The 22287-nt window shown below is 42.9% G+C and overlaps 1 protein-coding gene across 1 annotated transcript in view; it reads right to left on the bottom strand.

Moving 5' to 3' along the window:
- The window catches only part of col28a2a (collagen, type XXVIII, alpha 2a), a 91479-nt gene that overhangs the window by 43828 nt on the left and 25364 nt on the right, over positions 1-22287 (bottom strand). The window contains exons 10-14 of the mRNA XM_080199265.1: positions 21122-21175; positions 14837-14905; positions 11210-11278; positions 7444-7512; positions 1439-1507 (exon numbers count right to left, since the gene is read on the bottom strand). Of these exons, the coding sequence (XP_080055391.1) occupies positions 1439-1507; positions 7444-7512; positions 11210-11278; positions 14837-14905; positions 21122-21175 (330 nt within the window). The remainder of the gene's footprint in view (positions 1-1438; positions 1508-7443; positions 7513-11209; positions 11279-14836; positions 14906-21121; positions 21176-22287) is intronic.

The following is a 22287-nucleotide window of genomic DNA, read 5'->3' as shown; positions in this document are numbered from 1 at the left end:
AAATTCAAAATAGTTTCTCTTCAGCTGGCCATGTCAGCAACACTGAAACAGTTTCTCTTTTAAGCACCTGGGATGAGCATATTAGCAGCACCCTAAATGATGCTGCACCTACCTTAAATACATAAACAATCTTGATCCAGGGAATCAGAGCAGACATGATGGCTGGATGCTGGATCTCATCACTACTACATTGCCAATGGTATGGGGGATCCAAAGAGAAAAAAAGCAAAAATGTTCCTGTGTTCAGCTTCAATGTTCTTAGCGTTCCTGGGTCCCTTGGACAATTGGTAAGGTTCCTTCAACCATAGCCAAGTTTACTTATAACGTAGGGCAGGACTCTCCCATGCCCTCGCCAGTGGATTCAGCGGCGGGTGCAAGGAGAAAATTCAGTGGGAAATCCAAAAATCAGTCCTACATCGGCGTGAATTTCTCACGGGATTTTCCTCTGGTGCCAACCGAGGCAGAACAGGAATCCCACTGGTTGCCAGCATGAAACTGATTTGCATCCAACTAAAGGGATGCAGATGAAGGCCCGACTGGAAACGGGACACCCTTCTAACCAGGGGGTCCTGACAGCCTTTCCTTCTGTTTGCTCATCGTGACATGTTGGTCCAGAACCTGTCTGGAACAATGTGGTATGCAGAAGTCAGGACTTACTGAAGAATACTGGAGCTGCCTCTGGAGTTCAGGATGGAGGGCGCCAGCCATCCTGAACCTCGGAAAATCACAGCAGTGGGCAGAGTGTACACTGATCAGGTGGACCTTCCAGCTTCCATGTCATTGAGGAGGTTCATCTTCCAGCCTCAATGTGATCCTAGAAATCCATTTTCTTTCTTCAGTGGTGGGTCAGTGATGTTGGGTACCTTTTCAATATGGCATCCAGATATGACAGTGAGATACATGCGGTCAAACCTGTCCCACCATTGAATATGGTGCTAAACTCCCAGATGTATAATTAATGAGGTCAGGGCTGGAAGATGTGGTGTGGTTTCTTGCTGGCCTCCATAACGGGAAACACCTCCCAATCCTGGCCCTGTCAGGGGGCCTAGTCCTTGCTGGAACAATTCCACCTGCAGTATTTTACCTCAGGATCCATTTCAGAAATGGTGATAGCCATTTAGTGATTGCAGACTCTCACTGCACCAGTGGAAGCCATTGCTCCTGAAGTATGTACTATTTAATTGAGTATCCTGGTGTTGGACAAGTCGTTTCACTTTTTTTTAGGAAAAATTAAAACAAAGTATGAAGATTCCATGCCTTGCAGAAAATAATTTCATAAACATCAGCTTCCACCATCTCAACTCAAAAACAAACACTACAAAGACTAACCAGCCATAACTCGCCTTTTTTGTTCTTAAAACTTTGCGTTAGTTCACTGCATCAATTGCTGCCATCGCAAATAGTGTTGCATTATAAATCTGACCTAGCCAAGCCTTACCTTATCACCCTTAGCACCAACGCCTGGAGCTCCACGAGGTCCCTTTGGTCCGTCATACCCACGATCACCCTGCAACACAATACAAAACATGATAGTGATTGTGCTATTTTTTATCTTTAACAAAATATCCTTGATAAAGTTTGTTTGAAAAAGATGAAATAACCAATTGATGCTTAAAGAAGAAAGGACCACAAAAATCTCACTCAGATAGCAGCAGGGTATAAGAATTAGAGAAACAGTATTCAAAATGGTCTCCTAGTGGCCCCAGAAACATACAAACTGAGCAACTGCGCAGTGCCTGAGGCTGAAAAGATGCAGCGTTGTTTCAGTGTTGTTCAAGAATGAAGACAGAAAACTGGCATGTTGTCAGAAAGTCTCACAGACAGACCTGGGGCAGCTACTGTAAGTTTAACATTCATCAGATTGTACTCAATACCTGTTATTTCTATATCTCTGGGCAATTTGCATTGGTAATTTATTGCTAACAAGCCCATTTCTTTTGCAGCAAATGAAACACTATCAGCATTAAGGAGGTGAACTCTTGTGCTTCCAATCAGGGGGACACCCTTCTAACCAGTGGGTCCTGACAGCCTTTCCTTCTGTTTGCTCATTGGGGTAGGCTCCACAAAACCAAGGTGAAAAGGTACATAGAACATTCGGATCTCCAGGGTGGAGTTGGTCATTCAGAGGAACAGTATTAATATGTAAGTGCTTTCTGAGACTTATAGAAACCTCACTGTAAGCAGCTGCTGTCGAAGTGGTTCTGGTAAAACAGAATTAGATTATGATGTTAACTGTTACTGATTCCTGTATTACTATAACTACAGTGCATGATAATATTTCTCCTCAGCTCCCTCAATCCTTTTTTTCTGGGCCATATAACTTTCTTAACTGGAAACTTGTCTTTGAGTCTCTGTTACTGCCACTTCAGATGGCAAAATGATACATAGAGCAATACAATTCAATCAGACCACCGTGCCTGAGGCCAGAACTGGCACAATGAGATGACAAAAGAACAAGTGGTGACTGGCCTTCTGATAGTCTCTCCTCTCCAAGTGTTGCTGCCTAGTTTACTAAGTTACACAACTGCCAGTAAAAGAACTTAGAGGTTGATGTACCATTTGTGCTGCAGCCAATGCATGTATTTTGCTGGGTTGCATGCTATGATTAGGTTAAGGTGGAAGATGGAAATGATTTGATTGGATTTATTATTGTCACATGTATTAGTATATAGTGAAGAGTATTCTTTTTTGCACGCTGTACAGACAAAACATACTGTCATAGAGTGCAAAGAGGAGAAGGAAAGGAGAGAGTGCAGAATATCTTGTTACAGTCGCAGCTAGGGTGTAGAGAAAGATCAACTTATTATATGGTGGGTCCATTCAAAAGTCTGTTGGCAGCAGGGAAAAATCTATTCTTGAGTCGGTTGGTACGTGATCTCAGACTTTCGTATCTTTTTCCCAATGGAAGAAGATGGAAGAGAGTATGTCTTGGGCGTGTGGGATCCTTGATTATGCTAGCTGCTTTTCTGAGGCAGCAGAAAATGTAGACGGAGTCAATGGATGGGACGCTGGTTTGCGTGATGGACTGGGCTTCGTTCTGAACCCTTGTAGTTTCTTGCCATCTTGGTCAGAGCAGGAGCCAAACCAAGCTGTGATACATCCAGAAAGAATGCTTCCTATGGTGCATCTATAAAAATTGGTGAGAGTTGGAGCAAATATATGGAAAGTAGAGGTGTTGATGGGCTTTCTTAACTGTAATGTTAGCATGGGGCGGACCAGGAAAAGTTGTTGGTGATCTGGACACCTAGAAACTTGAAGCTCTCGACCATTTCCACTTCATCCCCATTGATGTAGACAGGGGCATGTCTTCCACTACTTTCCTGAAGTCAATGATTATCTCCATTTTACTGACATTGAGAGAAAGAGTATTGTCATTGCACCATTTCATCAGATTCTTTCTCTCTTTCTTGTACTCTGGCTCATTATTGTTCGAGATCCGACTCACTACCATGGTGTCATCAGCAAACTTGAAAATCTAGTTGAAGCAGAATTTGGCATCACAGTCATGGAATGGAATAGATTCTTAATGTCACAATGACTGAAACTGCACTCGATAACAGCATAGCCTTCTGAGGGACAGAAATGACTACTTACCCTTGGCTTTATTCCTTGCTTCATCCTGAGTCAGGAATATTTGCATAATGCAGATGTCAGGAACTCACTAAGGCTCCTCACACTGCACCTTCCAGACACATAATCGCTAGAATCTAGAAGGCAAGTGCAGCAAGCACATGGGAACATCACCACCTCAAAGTTCCTTTCCAAGCAACTCACCATCCTGATTTGGAAATATATCATTGTTCTTTCATTATCACTGGGTCAAAATCCTGGAACTCCCTCCATAACAGCACTGTGGGTGTGTGCATTGGACTGCAGCGGTTCAAGACTGCAGCTTACCACCCCCTTCTCAAGGGCAATGAATGCTGGACCAGCCAATATTACAAAAAGTTATGGCACCAACCCATGTTGCGATGAATGTATTTAGCTGCAGAGCCCGTTCCCAATGTAAATCCATCTAAATTACTGGCTCAAAAGTTTCAAAGAAAATCCTATTCCTCATGCTGTTACTGTAACTTGAGTTTCCTGAAAGCAGCTGATTGTTCTACATTTGGTCTCTTTTGGGAATCCAATCGATCAAAGTGCAAATCTACCCTTAGGCTCTTGTCAAGGCTGGATGTCCCTATTGCTCATCATTACTAGAATACAAATGACAGAATTTACATTAATTACATTTCCCTCATTGCATCTTGTTGTAAACGGGCAAGTGCATTCATTGCCTTCTCACACACCAGTCACAGGATGAAAAAAATGAAGGGACAAAGACAGAATGCCAGAAAAGGATATTTCACTCTGGTCCTGAAAACTGTCCTGGTTAAAACTGAACCCAGGAGATAAGAACTGAGCATCAATTCTCTCACACTCAAGACCACAGACCAGTGTCATAAAAAATTCAATGTCCTGACCAGGGCAGGCAAGGTGATACACTGGCCACTCTCTCCTTTCTTCATTAGACAACAGCACATTCTCTTTCTTCCAAAAGAAAACAATTATTCAAACAACCTTTTACAATGTACTCAAAATAAGGGAACACTTACAGGAGACCTTACAGCATAGTTGTCATTTCTCCGAACAGCAATTACTTGCCTGCCTAAGCCTAAAACCTGTTCCTTCACTTTAACAGAATGAGATCACCACATCTTTTATTTCAGTTCTTGCAAGCCCTTTGACACAAGCTGTTCATTACTAGTCTTCACCTTACATACTCAGTTGTGCAGGAGAAAATGGCACAATGCCTTTCAGAGGCAAACCAAAGTGGGTGCACATTCAAGCTGGAACATCCAATGCCTCATGAGGAGCAGGTCATAAGCTCATTGGGAGGCTCCCTGCCTTTTCCGAGATAGATGGCATAGTTCAAGCATTGGCCCAGCACCAGGTGAGTGACTAAGCGGGCGATTTTATTATTGCATTGCACCCATTTTCAGGCACGACGTGGTCATAAAGTGGGGCGTAAAGTGCTTAGTGTGATCGGCGCTGGTTTTTGCAACTGGCACCATCTCACGAGTGCCGAATTTCCGATGCGGTCAGCCTCTCACTGGAAATGAGTGAAAGGTAGATTAATGTATGGAAATTCATTTAAATGCTGTTTACCATCTGCTTAGTGGTCCTGGTGCTCATTCATCCGCGCTCCCCCACCCCTGTGACCTCGCCAGGAAAGGTTCTCACTGGCAAAGAATAGACATGTTCCCCATGAACAGGGAACAGTCGACTTGGCCTTGCTAGTGGAACTGGAGGCCATTGAGGCCCTCCAGAGAGGCAGAGGGTGAGAGGGTGTCCCTTAGGCAGAGCCACCCTGGCACCTGGGCAATGCCTGCTGGGCAGTGCTGGAGCAGAACTAATGGGGGTGGGGGCCCGCTGCCACTCTGCAGTGATCAGTGGGTGGAGGGCAGCGGGGCTGTGATCGATGGAGAGGGAGGGGGTCCATGATCTGCCTGGGCAGTGGGGGGTGGGGTGGAGGGGAGGGGATCAGCAGGCTGTATCTCAGGTTCCAGGCCCCCATGATTGCGAGGCTGCTTCATGCTGCCTGTAGTAGAAAGAGCCTGAGAGCTTTCTCTTTCCTGCCAGACCCCTGCTACTGCTAATGCACATGTGTAGGATCAGAGGCCTGCATGCACACCACCTCCCTCTGCAGGCCCTTGGGTGAAGCAAGCCCTGCCCACTGGCTTCTGCTGTGAGCAACAGACTTGCACAAAACTTTGCAGGCAGAGTGCGAAGGGGGGAAGGGGGCTGAAAACACACCGAAAACACGGATCTGAAACTCTCCCTGTTTCAAATGTACCCAGCATTTAGAAAAGAAAATTTTTAAATCGCCCTCTGAATGCCTGCAATGATACTGTGACATCCCCTGGATGATCTACATAGCCACAGTCTTCTGCTCCCCTTCTCTGAATCCTCAATGCCAGGGGATAATGTTCAAGCATCCTTAATTTGAATTGTTGTTTGCTGCAGGTCCACCCCAATAATGGATGATCGGATGGGAAGTACAGGAGGAGGAAGAGGATGATGATGATAAGGAACTGGAATGGAAACTTAATGATCTTCTTTTGAATGATGACAATCAGGAAGGTGAAGCTGATGATTTTGAAAAGGGAATTGAAATCAGACTCTAAGCCACACATACATTTGTGCACAGACTCTTCAATCCAAATTTCCCTCCCTCAATCCATCTGAACTCATGCCCTGAATTACTTGCCTCTGTTCCAGCTCAGATACTTCTACCTAGCGTTGGGATAAGTCAGTATTGTTGAGGATGTTTTCTGGAGTCCCCAAGGGCACATTTGCTCTTCCCCACTACTGGTCCAGACTGCGCTCCTGAAGATCACCGCCTTCCTCCTTCCCTAGTCAATGGTGCAGCATTTCAGCTCGCCAACATTCTTGAGGACCAAAGCCAATGAGCAGCCTTGGGACCTGTTTGGTGTCCATGGTTGGCTGGCTTATACATATAAGGCCTAGGCTTCAAAGTCATGAGGACACTTTGTCACAGGTACAGGAATGGGTGTGCTATTCCCTCAATCAGCAATCCAAAAATTAAAATCAACTCCAATGCATCCTCTGTGCAGTCAACCAATCTGTGCAGTGAGCATATGGAAATCATTAAAATGAGTCAACATTGCAAAATAGTGCAAGGTCAGCAGTTCCACTACTTGCATGCAATCTGTATAAATAGTGAAGAATCATTCTGCCACTGTAATATAATAGTCTAATCAGCCTCAGTAATAGACTATTGAAGTGAACAAAGGAAAAGGTAAAGAGTAAAACAATACAGAAGAAATTGTCAGAATATCAGCTCAAAGAAAACAGATCAATATGGATCATATGGATATACATCAATAATGTCTGCCAGGTATATAGGCAGTAATGTTACAGTACCTAACTATCTAACAGTGCAGCATTAGTATTAACAACCTACCTATGGTGTCACTCTTCAGGATACATTCCTATACTTTTACATCATATCTGTCTTAAATTTGCCAGAAGCATGAAGATGGTGATGGTATTGTGTTTGATTGAACACTGTGTGTTGGAGTGGAAGAGTGTATATTTTGATGGATTCTTAATAGCACTGTAGGCAGTAATAAATCACAATGTGATGAAGTATCTTTTCTTAGCTTTATCTCCATTCAGTTTCTTTTACGGCATTGCACAGCGTACATTTACTACTTTGTTGCATTTACTACTTTGTTCAACAACTCTAGCATTAACTATTACACTGGCAATATCTCCTGAACAAAAACATATCTTGTTATATATACCCTATGGGGAGGGAGGGGGAAGGGGGTGGAATTCCTTTCCTGCATGTTGAAACAATGTTCCAGCGATTTTAGGTGATTCTTTTACAGGGAATGACAGAAACTGTGTGTAAGATACACTTAGAATTATTCATACCTTCAATCCTGGCAAACCTTCTCCAGGTAAACCTCTATCTCCTTGAAGACCTTGAGGCCCTGGAGGACCCTGTACAAAAGAAACATAAAATCAATTCATGAACTGCGTTTTAATAAAGCAATAACCAGTGTTACTTACAATAACAATAATGGAAAATGTTCAATTTACTAGAATTAGACTTGCAAGCAATCAAATTACCTCTACTTGGTGAATTGTGACACACAAAATCTGCTTTTGGAAGATAGCAGGCACCTATTGACTGAGATGTTGGGAAGAATCGCAGAATTGTTCTATGTTTTAACAATTTGGTGATTCTATGATTCTGCCAATCACCTCCCTCCAAAGCTTTAGTCCAGAAAATCACTGAATCTTCTAGGAGACTCTGCTGTGAATCAAGCTGGCTTAGGGGAAACATTTGCGAATGAGGTTGGGATCTGAATATTCTTGGCCTCTGATGTGAGCAGTGGCCACGTCCTGTTTGAGCAGAACCTTTGCCCTCTCTGAACATTGTTTCTCCACATCAGAAGAAGTTTGCTGATGGCTGGTGCAAGGCAAAGGATTCTCAGCCAGGAGGTTACCTTGGTTCTTGCTTGGAAAACCCCAGGCGGTCAAAGGACCAGGTGAAACTTGGCACATCTTCTTCCCGGTTATCAAAAGGGGACGGCATGACTGGTCTGGGCCTGGGTAATGGCCTCATCCTCAATAAATGGATGGGACCCCTGGGTTTTCTCTCCAGCCTAAGATCCTGATGTGGAACTGCCAGTGTTGGACTGAGGTAGGCACAGTAACAAGTCTCACAATATCATCTGATGAAGGAGCAGCGCTCCGAAAGCTTGTGCTACAAATAAATCTGTTGGACTTTAACCTGGTGTTATGAGATATCTTACTGTAAGATCCTGAGATGCAGAGCGTGGTTAGTTAGCGCACTTCTCTCCTCTCCCCTGACTCTGCAAATAATCTTTAAAAGGGAGACGCTCCCCTAATCGTGGATATTCCTGTGTGGTCAGCTAGGCAGATTTCCATGGGCTGATGTCAGTACTTTGGTCCGGATCAAAGGCTTTCAGATGTTCGGGACCTTTGTTTATTGTGAATGAGTGAATGGACAGAGGCTGTGATAACCTTGAGAGATTACATAATTCACAGCTATAGTTATTAAATGTGTAACACTCATACACAAAAAATAAGGATTCATTTCCAGTGTGTATTCTTGCTAGATGCCGGTACAGGAAGACCAGTTCTTCACTACCAGTGGAGTCTCTCAATTGCTGTTCTTTAGTATGAGGAATAACAGTACCCAATATTGAGGACAGTTATCGCCTTCATTTGATCTGTGTGGTTTCTGTTAACCTCTTTTAACAGTGGCCCAGCCACAATAAATCTCTTGATTTCACACAGTGATTCTATCAGCTGCTCAACATCACAGCATACCATAGAACATACAGGATGAATTTTGGGTAGCCAATACTAAGTGGTCCAGCCACCTAACCCTTCCAGTGGGAGTCTGTTTCCAGGGAAAGAGTCTCTATAACATGACATCAACATCATTATTTCATCACTTGAACTCAACTGGAATAGAAGTTGCTTCCACTGCAAAATAAATTTCTTTATAAACTCATTTATCAGATCAGGAACAGTAAATTACTTCAGATTCAAGAAACCATGAAACTGCATGCTTGGTGTTAATGTGAAGAAACTAAGTGTGGGGGTGGGGTGGCAATCTTATCAAAAACAATTTGAAATGCTGAATGAGCATGAAAACGGGAGATTTTCAGACCCCTTTTTCTGGCGAAAGGAAAAAAAATCAAATCTTATGGCACTTAGAAACAAAATGAGGCAAATAATGATTCTTGCCAGTAGGAGAGGTAGATGGAATCTATAAATGCTAGGAAGCCAGCTGCTGATTGCTAGAGGTCACTATTGCGCATGCGCCTTAATCTCCCATTGTACTATGTTTAAAGTTTATTTATTAGTGTCACAAGTAGGCTTATGCTAACACTGCAATGAATTTAGGGAGATTGTCACTCCCCCACTGTGAGGACGAGGCCATGGCCCAGCCTAGACCAACCATACCATCCCCTTTTGACAACCGGGAAGAAAATGTGCCTATTTCACCTGGCCCACAGACCACCTGGGGTTTTCCAAGCAAGAACCAAGGTAACTTCCTGGTTAAAAATCCTTTGCCTCACATCAGCCATCAGTGTGTTTCTTTCGATGCGGAAGAATGATGTTCAGAGTGGGCAAAGGCTCTGCATCAAAAAGGATGTGGCAGCTGTTCACATCAGAGGCTGGGAATATTCAGTTCCCAGCCTGGGTCCCCATTATCCTGGGTCTCTGGATTACTAGCGAGACCCAGGGTAATGGGGACCCAGGTTCTAGAGACCTGGGTTCAAATCCCACCACAGCAGGTGGTGAAATTTGAATTCAATAAAAACCTGGAACTAAAAGTCTAATGACAACCATTTCTGATTGCTGTAAAAACTCATCTGGTTCACTATGCTGCCGTCTGTTTGGCAGGAAAAGAAAGACTAGCATTTATATAGACCCTTTATAACCACAGGACGTCCCAAAACACTTCATAGCTAATTGAGTACTGTTGAAGCGTAGTCACTTCTGTAAGATAGAAACATAGTTGCCACTTTGTATATCGCAAGTTCCCATACAGAAAGCAATGTGATAATCTGTTTTTATGATGTTATTGATACATAAATATTGGCTAGGACATTGGCAATAACTCATTTCAAAATTTTCCATAAGATCTTTTATATCTACCTTAGACAGGGCCTTGGTTTAAAATCTCTTTCAAAGTGCAACAGTCCCTCAGTACTGCACTGGAGCTTTGACTTTCGTGCTCAAGTTCTGAAATGAGACATGATTCCACAACCTTTGACCTCAGAGGCAAAAATTCTGCTAACTGAGCCATAGAAGAGTGGATGTAATCACTTAAAATGCTATCGCTTATTAAAAGACACACAAGCAATAGTGGTGAAGTGGCCATGCGGGGATGGCTAGCAGCAGGATGGGCTCCTAGATTTGTTAATTCTTCAGTTGCTAGCTGAAGTTGACGGAAAGAAAAATCAGTCGTGATGTAAATAGGCTGATTGCTCACTATTGTCCATCTTCCACTGTGGCAAAAAATCAAAATCAGCCCTACCTTTGTAGAAGATGGTAAGTGAGACACATCTCCTCCAGTCTACACATGTGCAATTTTCTCTTGCAAGCAAATAGAAAAAGGGCATGAATGAAGAATTTTAAAGATTTGCACATTCAAGTTCTCAGTTCAGCTGTTGCTACCATTGATTCTCATTCTGGGATGCTCCATCTCAGATCAGGTGGGAAAGATGGCAACTCACAATAGATTCCACCTTCTTTTCCCTCCAATTTAATGTATTATAGAATATAGAGTCATAGAGTTTTACAGCATGGAAATAAGCCCTTCAGCCAACTTGTCCATGCACCCTTTGTTTTAAAACCTTGAAACTTGTCCCATTTGCCCACATTTGGCCCATATCCCTCTATATCCATCTTACTCATGTAACTGTCTAAATGCTTTTTAAAAGACAAAATTATAGAATCATATAGAGTTGGGAAGATTGGTTGCCTTCCTTTATGCACACAAAATGTTACACATTTGGGTCTTACTGACAGAATCCACTCCAATATTCAATATTTTTGCAGTCTGCATCAGTTGGAAATATTTTCATTTTATCTATTCAATAGTCTAGTTTAAATTCTGGGCAAAACATTCAAACACAATTAGACAACTTACTGGTAATCCAGGTTCACCAATCCCAGGTGGGCCAACAGGGCCTGGTCTTCCTATGAAACCAATATCACCCTAAACAAAGAAAGATGAATTAAATACAGAACAACATCAATTTATTCTTACGTGTTGACAAATCTTGTTTATTCCTCTTAAAAATAGAATTACCTCTTGTTGAGTTGGAATAAAGAATTGATTGACATTCAATTGTTCGTAAAATAAACTTTGGAGCTTCAATTTAACATGTTATAAATCTTTTGTAATTACACTTCATGAAAGAGCAGATTTTAGCACTGACTCAACACAAGATTATTTCAAAAATGTTTTTGACAAAACGTATTCTCACAAAGTGAATATAACTTATATCGTTAATGTCATGAATGGTAGGTAATCTAACGTTTTCATCGTAGGACGCCTACGGGTAGATTTTCCAAACTTGCACTTCCAGTAGTGAACAACACTTGTTGCAACAATTCATGCTCAAACTCTTAGCATAACACAAGGCATATTTATTAAAAAGTAACACTTGGATTGTGTTCTCTTAGGATGAATACCATTCATATGATATAATGACTTGCAGCAAAAGTACTAAGCTTGGTAGCTAATTTCATTATAGGTTTGAAGTGTTTTTGACTTAAGCTATAGTTTTTTTTGTATTTATAGCATCTATGTTGTGAATCTACACCATGATAAAAGAAAATTGAGAAGTTACTTTTAATCACTAGACAAGCAACAAGTCAGGGAATCCTTTACTCTCTGGATGAGGGAATGTTGCAAACATTACGTTTCATAGAATTCACAGAATCCCTACAGTGCAGAAGGAGGCCATTCGGCCCAATGAGTCTGCATCAATCACAATCCCACTCAGCTCCTATTCCTGTAACCCCCTCATATTTACCTTGCTAACCCCTCTGACGGTAGGGTTAATTTAGCATGGCCAATCAACCTAACCCGCACATCTTTGGACTGTGGAAGAAAACAGGAGCACCTGGAGGAAACCCATGCAGACACGGGGAGAGCGTGCATTTTAACATGTCATCTGGCATTAAACCAACAGTGCTACTCAAATGTTAAGACATTATTACTATAATTGCCTTCTATGCAGTAATACTAAACCTGTGAATGGATAAGGGTACACTTTACAAATTGGTGCCTCTGGTGAAAAGCTTCATGCGCTATAAGTGAATGTCAGAAATCCAAGTGTGGATGTCAACAGGCCTTGTACCATTTTGCTCTAATAATTTTGATTAGTGAAAAATCATTTGATGTTCCACCAGCCTTTGAACCCATATTCTCAATATGTGTTCCTGGAGGACAAACCGCTAGATTGCTGGGGTTTTCTACTCCGGCCTTAGTCCAGTGGCAGGAGCAGGAAGTTGGGAGGGACTCCCATTCCCAGGGTGCACTTTCAGTTGTGTGCTGCTCACATGACTAATTATGCAACCGGGTGCATTACATTGTGGGCATGGCATGGCAGAGTGGGCAGGAAGCTATCACCCTGCTGTCGTGTCTGGGTGCCATATTTAAGAGGCACCTGGACAACAAGTAATTCATTGCACAGGAATCCAGGACATTGGGATGGCTTCCAGCAAGCAGCAATCACCAGCCCCACAGTTCAGGACTGCCTCCCTGGAGGTTCAGGAGGACAGGAGGTTTTCCTCTTTCCCAGAGATGGGAGCAGGAGACCTACTCACCACAGTGGCTAGGGAGGAGGTCGCCACGGTGGTCAGTGGTGCAGGAGTGAAAAGGAGGAGCACTCTACAGTACAAAAAATACTTGAACACTTTACGCACCCAGGGTAGGTGAACCTTCTACTCTCTACTCTCACCTCATTAGTTTCTGAATTTGTCATGGACTGCCCACATCTAAATGCCCTTAAGGGCTGGGATGCTGCCTCATTCCCTCATTGAAGTCTATCTGGTCAGCTGGTAGGGAGCTAATGATGGTTTGCTGACCCAGCCACACTGGAAGTACAACCATTTGGGGGTGGGGAGATTGGAGTAAAGGGCTGCTAATCCCATGCTACTGTTGCCCTTGTTCCTCCAGCTGCTGGAACTCACATGTCTAAGAGGAGCTGTTGAAGTAGCTTGGGGACTAACAGCAGTGCATCTTTCACAAAAATACCAATGGATCGGTGGTGGACTCAATGTTGATGGTGCTGGGTGGGGTATCAATCATGCAGCCTACTTTTGTCCTGGATGGTGTCTAGCTTCCTGAGCACCATTGGAGTGACATTTATCCAAGTACCTGGACCATTTTCCCTCAATCTCCTCATTGTAACTTGTGGATAGTGGACAAGCTTTGGGGAGTCACAAGTCTTCCCAGCTACAGAATTAGCAGCGTGTGAATTGCTCCTGCATTAGAATCGTTCACAGTCCATCTATCTATCTCTATGCAGGAGAGGACAGTGCAGAGCAGGCAATAGAGGGAGAAGACAGGAGGCGGCATGCCCAACTTCTGGCCCCTCACACAGTATGAGCAGCAGGCTGCTGGGCTGGCAGGGTAGGACTGTGACTATGCCCGTGCTGAGGGTGATGTTGGTCTCCCCCAGCCATCCTATGAGGAAACATGTTCACTCAATCAGAACTTGAGCGTGAGGGTCTGTGTAATGTAGGAGGCAGCCTGGGCACTCACTCACTCTCAACTCTCTCCACTCTGGGTGCCAGCCCACAGAGGGCTGGAACGGGGTGGCGGGGCAGGGGGGCGGGGGCGGTTATGGGGGGGAAGGGGTGAGGAGGGTAAGGACAGCCCCTGCATCTGAACTCAGCCCCAGCTCCCACGAGAGCTCAGACGAGGATGAACTTTGACCTGTGGAGCTGTCACAGCATTCACCTGATTCACCTGCACCCTCCGCCAGTGTGGCATCGAATCTCGAAATGGGGCCAGTAACGGGGATGACCCCACCTCCTGCATGAGGTCTGAGGAAGATAACCTGCTGGACTTACCTCAACAACCCCCCCCCGCTCCCACTGCCCCCTATTCTGCCCCCACCTCACTCCTGAATCCCTTGCACTGGCCTTCTTGGACGGTATCAGCAGAGTGGGGCTGATATCGCGAGAGGCAAGATACCAGGTACAAACCTGGTTTTCTGCCTTCTTGCCCGATGTTACAGCTCCCCAAGCCAATTGACCAATGTGCTAAGCTGGAAAGATTGCCCCCATAATGTTTTGAGACATTCCGAATCTTCCCGTCCAGTAGTAACACTAACGGGGATTGAAACAAAACTCTCTAAGGCATTCTCATACTTCCTCAAGTGCAATGCCCAGAATTGGACAAGATGGCTGGGACTTTCGAGTCCCCCAGCTCTTGGGTCTTGTGAGCCTTTGAAATCTCCATTCATGTTGGCGGGATTGTAAGTTCCTGCCAGCACAATGGCCTGAAAAATTCCGGCAAGTATTTCAGCAGAGGTCAAGCTAGTTCAGTTTCATTATTCTAAAGGTTCATCATAATTTCTTACTTTCATACTCTGTGTTTCAAATTGAAAATGTGGAATCAGAAACAAATTTCCAGACTTTATGACTAAGATGGAGATATTAAGAAATGTTGATTTTGATTAGTAAATATAATTTCAGTGCATGTCTAAGTTTTATTTCAGTGACCTGTAAAGGTGTCATTAAAAACTTATTTCATTACCTTGGGACCAGGAAAGCCGATTCCAGTTTCACCAATCAGTCCAGGTGGTCCAGGGAGCCCACGTTCACCCTAATGAAACAGAAGATTCTGGATTATTTCCTTAAGCAAGGGAATCTTGATTAGTGTCAGGTGAATTCTAAAAAGAGAAAAAAAGGTATATTAGATTATGAGTTGAATATCAAATTGTCGGTTGTGGAGCTATCGTTAATATCTATTGGGGTTGCAATTTTTTTCTAGTGACTGGAAATGTATAATGCCAATCCACAATTCTACATTTTTGACTGAAACAAAATATGGAACAAATATAATGGTGTGAATTATACCCTGATGTTGTTAGAAGGGAATTCTACAATTTAGATTTTTTTAACTCTACTAGTGTGGCCCAGAACTCCACAAGGGTGATTTACAATGACAGCATATTGAGTGGATTTTCTGTAATATTTCTAGGTATGCTCATTCACTTCCTTTTTCACAGTTCCTAGGCTGATTTGGGCCTCTACCAGTTGCTACAGAAGCACGATAGGGAATTGATATCAACTTGCAGGCAGTTGACTGTGAAACCATCTCTGTGAGAACTGAACCGCACAACCTCAAACAGACCATTGTTCGCAGCAAACTACCCAGCCTTCAGGAGAACAGTGACCACAATACCACACAACCCTGCCACAGCAACCTCTGCAAGACATGCCGGATCATCGACATGGATGACATCATCACACGTGAGAACACCATCCACCAGGTACACGGTAAATACTCGACAATCACCAGGCAAGACTGTTCCCTTCCTGTTGGCGAACACTTCAGTGGTCACAGGCATTCAGCCTCTGACCTTCGGGTAAGCATTCTGCAAGGCGGCCTTCACGACACACGACAGCGCAGAGTCGCTGAGCAGAGGCTGATAGCCAAGTTTTGCGCACATGTGGACGGTCTCAACAGGGATCTTGGGTTCATGTCGCACTATCTGTAACCCCCATGACTTGTCTGGGTTTGCAACACCTCACTTACTGTACTGTCTGAAGACAATACACATCTCTTTAACCTGTGCTCAATCTCCTTCCACTCACATTGTTAGCCACTTTAAGACTTGAATAGCAGGTTAGGTGTAAAGATTCGCATTCTAATCAGTAATCTGTAAACTGTCTGTGCTGTTATATGCTCTGTCTGAGGCCAGTACTCTCCATTCACCTGATGAAGAGGGAAACCTCGAAATCTTGTGAGTTTACTATCAAATAAATCAGTTGGACTTAAACCTGGGGTTGTTAGACTTCTTACTGTCGGAACTAAACATTTCCATGCTTGGGTCCTAGTAGCTGCAGCAGGGGGCAGCACCCTCCAAATGGGTACCCAACTCCAATTTGCTGATTACAGGCTGATGCAACACTGTGCAGATTGTATGTTGTATTTTACTGGCTGAAATTTAGGTCTAAGGAAAGTCAAAGCGATGGGGCAGATTGTGCAGGGCATCAATGTATATATGAGCTCCTCCCACACTCCCACTTCTCCTGGTCCCACAAAAACAACTTTACATTCACCTTTTGGTTCTCTACCTTTACTGCCAGGTGTTATTGAGCTGAACATCTACAGCACACACACAGCGCCCAGCAGGCCCTGGGATCCTTTGACATCTTAGGACTCAAGGGTCCTAATTTGTATTAATTAATGACGCTCCCACTTGATTCAAGCGGGTACCTGAAGCAGCTTCCACAAGATCGGAGTTAAAATGGTGACAGAATTGGAACCTCAATTTTAACCCTGCTGCAGCCTCATCTCCACCAGCCAGAAGGTGTTAAGGTTCTCTCTCTAGTGTTGTAGTAGATCAAATGAAACAGCAATTTATAAGGAACTGCTGCTTGTTTGTTGTACAGTAACTTGTTGTTTGATTGTGTTTAGGTGGTGGGCATCAACCTATGCTCATATATAGGAGAAATCTGAAACAATGGTGACTGAATCTTAAAAGTGTTTGTTATATCATAGAACCCCTACAGTGCAGAAGGAGTCCATTCAGCCCACTGAGTTTGCACTGACTCCTTGACAGAGCAGCTTACTCAGGTGCTATCCCAGTAACCCCATATATTTACCTATTATTCCCCTAATCTACACATCCTTAGACACAAAGGGGCAATTCAGCATGGTTAATCAACCTAACCTTCACACCTTTGGACTGTAGGAGGAAACTGGAGCACCCAGAGGAAACTCATGCAGACATGAGGAGAACGTGCAAAGTCCACACAGACGGACAGTAACCCAAGCTGGGAATTGAACCAGGTCCCTGCTGCTGTGAGGCAGCAGTGCTAACAACTATGCCACCATGCCACCCATATCATATGTTCTTTGTAAATAAAAGTTTGCAAGCAGATAAGGACTAGGCTCTAGTCTTTTCCTTCTCCATTTGGCTATACATTATAACAGTGATGTCATTAAAATGTGCACTGCACTATCAGAAGGCTGGAATTTGGTCAGGGCAATTGAAGATTTAAGATGGAAGGAGGTCTAGACCAACAGGTATGAGAGGGCGAGGGGCTCTCGGTTTACAGTGATTCCTGTTGGATCTTCCAAATGAGGTGCAGCAGAGGAAAGTTGATTTATATAGGGCACAGCAATATTTGCCTCAAAGTTGTCTAGTCACCTGGCAGGGTTACAGAGCAAATTAATCTCATCTCCCACTATCAGCTCAGTGTGCAAAGCGGAAGTGAGTAGATAAAGTAATTAAATTCATTTAAGTCATAAAACTCAACTTCATGAGTGCCCCTTTTAAGATGTTCTAGGTTTCTGCTCCAAAGCTTTTTGCTCCAGCTTTATTTAAGATGACAGTCTGGCCATGTCACAAAGCAAAACAACTCTGGAAAAAGTGTGAATGCTCCTCCAGAATGCCTCAATGCAGACAGATGAGATTCCAGATTTTCAATTCACACAGCACTGTGTCAGCACCTGCACTGCTCTAAGGCCCCAATTTTCAAAAATGAGAGTTGGTAGGGCTCAGAGAGAGAGAGAGACACTGGAATTTCAAACCATCTGAGTTGGGAGGAGGTCTTGTGCCATAGGGGGTAGTGCCCCTGCCTCTGAGCTTGAAGCTCCAGGTTCAAGTCCCACCTCAGGATTTGATGGCCAAAGAAAGTATATCCAGAATGTGACCAAACAGGTTGAATGCTGATCCTTCCAACAAGACGGCAGGAAGTATGAGCAGGGGAAATTCCTGGCCAGCCATGTTATGGAAAGAAGTCCATATCCATATCTATCAACATCCATAACTCCAGGCTACAACATGCATGTAAAAATGTATGTTACCACAGCAACTGTATTGACTGAATGATCTGTAACATAGCCACCACCATTTAAATTGGGTTCAATCCTACGGTGCTGCCAAGACCACAATTTCTCCTAACATTTAAATAAAGTTGATCAGTTTCACTTATGGCAGGGACAGTAATATTTCAGTTCACTAAGTTTTGCTTTGCAGTGAAATGCAAATAGTTTGCATGTTATATTTGGCTAAGTTTGAAAAAGTCTGGTAAGTCTGAGAGTTAGAAACATTGATTTACAAATTCTATACTTGAAGGCAAATGCTGATCTTGAACTTGCCAACAAATTTCCAATCCCTTTGGAGAACACTACCTTCATTTGAAAAGTGTCTATTTTAACATTCATATGAAATGTACACATTACTGAAAATGTTCTACATGTATGAGAATAAAAAAAAATATAAAAAGAACCGTGGACATCCTCATTGCCTGTAAAGATAACCATAAGGAAAAAGAAAGCAGCTATATTTTTAGTTGAAAAATTAAGTATGCATACTTGTAGTAAAGTGACGCATGATTGATATCCAACAGTTTAAAACAGTTCTAATGATGTTTATTAGTTAAATCCTTTCAACAAAAAATTCCAAATATTTAATTATTACTTTAAAAAATTGAGCTAATGTACTGTGATGCCGGGGGTCCTACAATCTTCATAATGCAGATAACTGAGTAAGTGATACTGCCTTTATACATCAATGGCAGACAATTGATGTTGTGTTGGAAACTGGATACCTCAATGCAACTTGCCAGTCACAGCCTTCTCAAAATTCAACGCTCAGCCATTCTATAGGTCGGTCCTGACTGCAGCAGGTACTGGGGTGATATATTGGGGTGCTAGATGGGGAGGTCAACAAGAGGTGTGGCACTGAAATGGCCCACAGTACTCCTGTGGAGGCAGGGGGGATTCCACATTAATGTAAGCCCATCTTTCTATAGACCAGTTAAGCCTCTGGGATCCTGCAGCTCACTGTGAAATGGGATGAGTTCTGAACAAAAAATTGTTTTTAGACTCATGTCAACACCATTGGCAAGCAGAGCATTGCTGACTTTTATGCCCATTTTTGGCATAGTTGAATGACAGTTACAGTTCCTCATGTCTTACCCAAATCTAATTAACAGCTGCCACAGTGTAAGTTAGATTTTAGTCTTCATTTCTTGAAATACTTGGATTTCCTTTCTCCCCTGACATCAAATGGAATTTCAACTTCTTAACCTGAAGAGGCTGTAACTGTTTCCTCTTCCATGCCAAGCAGATCTTTGTTCTACAGTTGTTCTTTGTGCTTTTGAAAGTTTTAAGCCGTGGACAACTAGAAATAATTTCCTAGAAGCTCGCAGGACACCTCTTTTGCAAACCATAATCGTTAATTCTTTTCTTTATTGCTACTCCCCAACTCTTTCATTGCCTCTACTTTCTTAACAATATTGTCGCTTTGAGCACTTCTTGTCTACTCCGTCAAACTCCAATAAGCTCCATATATAGTTGAACATTTCCACCAGCCCACATCGAGACTGATAATAGTCTCCTATTCCAACTCATTTTTCCCCAACACCTCAAATTGTGGAATTCTTTCCTTCCCTCACCCGTGCTTTCCCTCAGCAAGTTTTAGGTTTCTAAAATCTAAGCTTTGTTCCAATTTTTCACTACCTCATAATTTGCTTTCTTTTTTAAAACTTCGTTCAAACTCAGTGGCATCCTGCGCTGTGAGATGAAGCCCTTCATTTTGGTGTCGTAATTTAAAATTGCCTCAATGAGATGACGTTGTGGTTTAAAACAGACATAAGCTAGTACCATGAATCAAAGTAATCCAAATCATTTCCAATATTTCGACAAGAAAAATAAAGTTGTACCCAGTGCTGAATAACCAACTTTGCAGATGATTATACTCAGAAATAAATCAGGTAAGTCACTTCTAATTGGCATGCTTTATGAAAAGACATAATAAATGCAAAAAAAAGGATAAAGGAACAAAACTGATAACATCAGAGGAAGTAATCTATCCAGATTCTGCCAGTGTAGCTCCAGGCAACAGAACATGATCCACATTCTTTAAATAACATTAATAACTTATCTAAAGACCTAAGAACTCTTTAGGATGGAGACTAGACCTGGTTGTGTCCACTTTGTTATTTTGATTTCAGCTTTACAGGATCTACAATATTTTAACTGGCAAATATTCTGAGTCCACATCTTCAGATTATTCACAATTACACACACTCTTCTGTCACAAGTGTAGGCTGGAACTTTCCAGGAAATCTGACAGTACAGACCAATGTAATAACAAGGCAAGTTACAGAACAGACACACTGGGAGCGATTTTGAGTCCAAGTTTGTTATGGACATAAACAGCGACTCGGGCATAAAATCTCTTGAGACCTGGAAGAATCTTGCCAGTGAGATCTCGTTTTCTGATTATTTTCTGTATTTTATTGTGCGGATTTGGGACACCCTTTAAACATGGCACCCTGTTTTCTGTGGAGCTGCCCGCTCTATCAGTTCCCCCACTGCCGGCGTTACAATGTCAGAGACATCTGCAACATTGTTTTACTCCAAGTGCAGCATTATCTGGTGAGAAAACTGGTGTGCAGCTCCCCAGCCAGCACTTTCAGTAAATTTCAGAAAATTCTGCCCACTGTGGGTAATCTTGGCTGAAATTTTCCAGCCCCCACCCTTCCTGATGAGTTCCCCTGTGGTGGGGCTGGTGAAATATTGAAATCTCTGTTCATATCGACAGGACTGGAAGATTTGATTAAACAGCAAACAGATTATAACAATATAACTGCAGCCCTAATCAGATTCTTCAATAAAACTATAAAGTTGCATACTAAAAACAGGAGATGCCAAAGGCAATAAAAAATTATTTAGTTTATTACGAATTCAGGCTTTGGCAAAGGGGTGATGCAATATTTTGCTGATAACATGAATTGAACTTTATTTTTCATGTCCTCTCTCTGTGTTTTAATGTAACAAAATCTAAAAACAAATTACCTTCTTCCCTTGAAAACCTGCAGGTCCTTGGTCCCCAGGGGATCCAGAGTACCCCTAGAATGTAAAAACGAACATAGCATATTGTGAATAGTAGTGCAACATATTGCAGAATTTATTTCAGATGGAGTTTTGTTCCATGAAAATGTGAGAATATTTACTTACTAAATACTTAGTATAGATAACTCACGTCACAAGTTGAAATAGTGTCAAACAAGTAAGCCTCACATTAGACTATCAGGTGTTTTATGCAATGCTAATTTCAAAAATGGTCCAATAGTTAAATAGAAACAGACAAAATTAATCCCATAACTTCTTTGGAGTGATAATCAGTGTCAAATTGCCACTCTGTGCCCACTTATCTCCACCAAATTTCTGCCCTGTTTGTTTCACCCGACCTTCTGACTCAGGCTGAACAAGATCCAGGCAGCTAGCTGCCTCTGAAGCTCAGTGTCGCAGCACAGCAGAGTCATATTGAAGGAGGGCACAACCTGGGCTGCGCGCACACCAGGTAGGTCTAAAGACTCAACTGAAATAAACAGGGCGAAGGTACATGGATAGGATTTGGGGATGGAGGGAATAGAAATGGAGCAAGGCCAGATATTGGAGGGGGGGGTTGGGTCGGAGGGGCATCCGGTTGAGTCAGAGGTGGGTGGTTGGATCAGGGTGGGGAGGTGGGAGTTGGGAGTTGGGAGTCATGCCTACTGCTCCTAATGAAATGTGCACAGTCGACGTGTTCAAGAAAATTATTAACAGTAAAACAATAGTCATTGAGGACCTTGCTTTACCATTTATTATTTCTTCGAAAATATTTAGGACAATATTTAGCTTTCATCAACTTTTATAAGAACATAAGAACATAAGAAATAGGAGCAGGAGTAGGCCATCTAACCCCTCGAGCCTGCCCCGCCATTCAATAAGATCATGGCTGATCTGTTGTGGCTCAGTTCCACTTTCCTGCCCTCTCCCCGTAACCCTTAATCCCCTCTCTTATCAAAAACCCATCAACCTGTGTCTTAAAAATATTTAGCGAGGCAGCCTCCACCACTTCAACGGGCAGAGAATTCCAGAGATTCACCACCCTTTGAGTGAAGAAGTTCCTCCTCAACTCCGTTCTAAACCGCCCCCCCTTTATCTTGAGGCTGTGCCCCCTAGTCCTACTGTCTTTT

The sequence above is a fragment of the Carcharhinus amblyrhynchos genome, chromosome 11, assembly GCF_965287045.1.
Source record: "Carcharhinus amblyrhynchos chromosome 11, sCarAmb.v2.hapA, whole genome shotgun sequence".
NCBI lineage: Eukaryota > Metazoa > Chordata > Chondrichthyes > Carcharhiniformes > Carcharhinidae > Carcharhinus > Carcharhinus amblyrhynchos.
The sequence above is the reverse complement of the archived record's forward strand: the minus strand, read 5'-3'. Positions and strand labels throughout refer to the sequence as shown.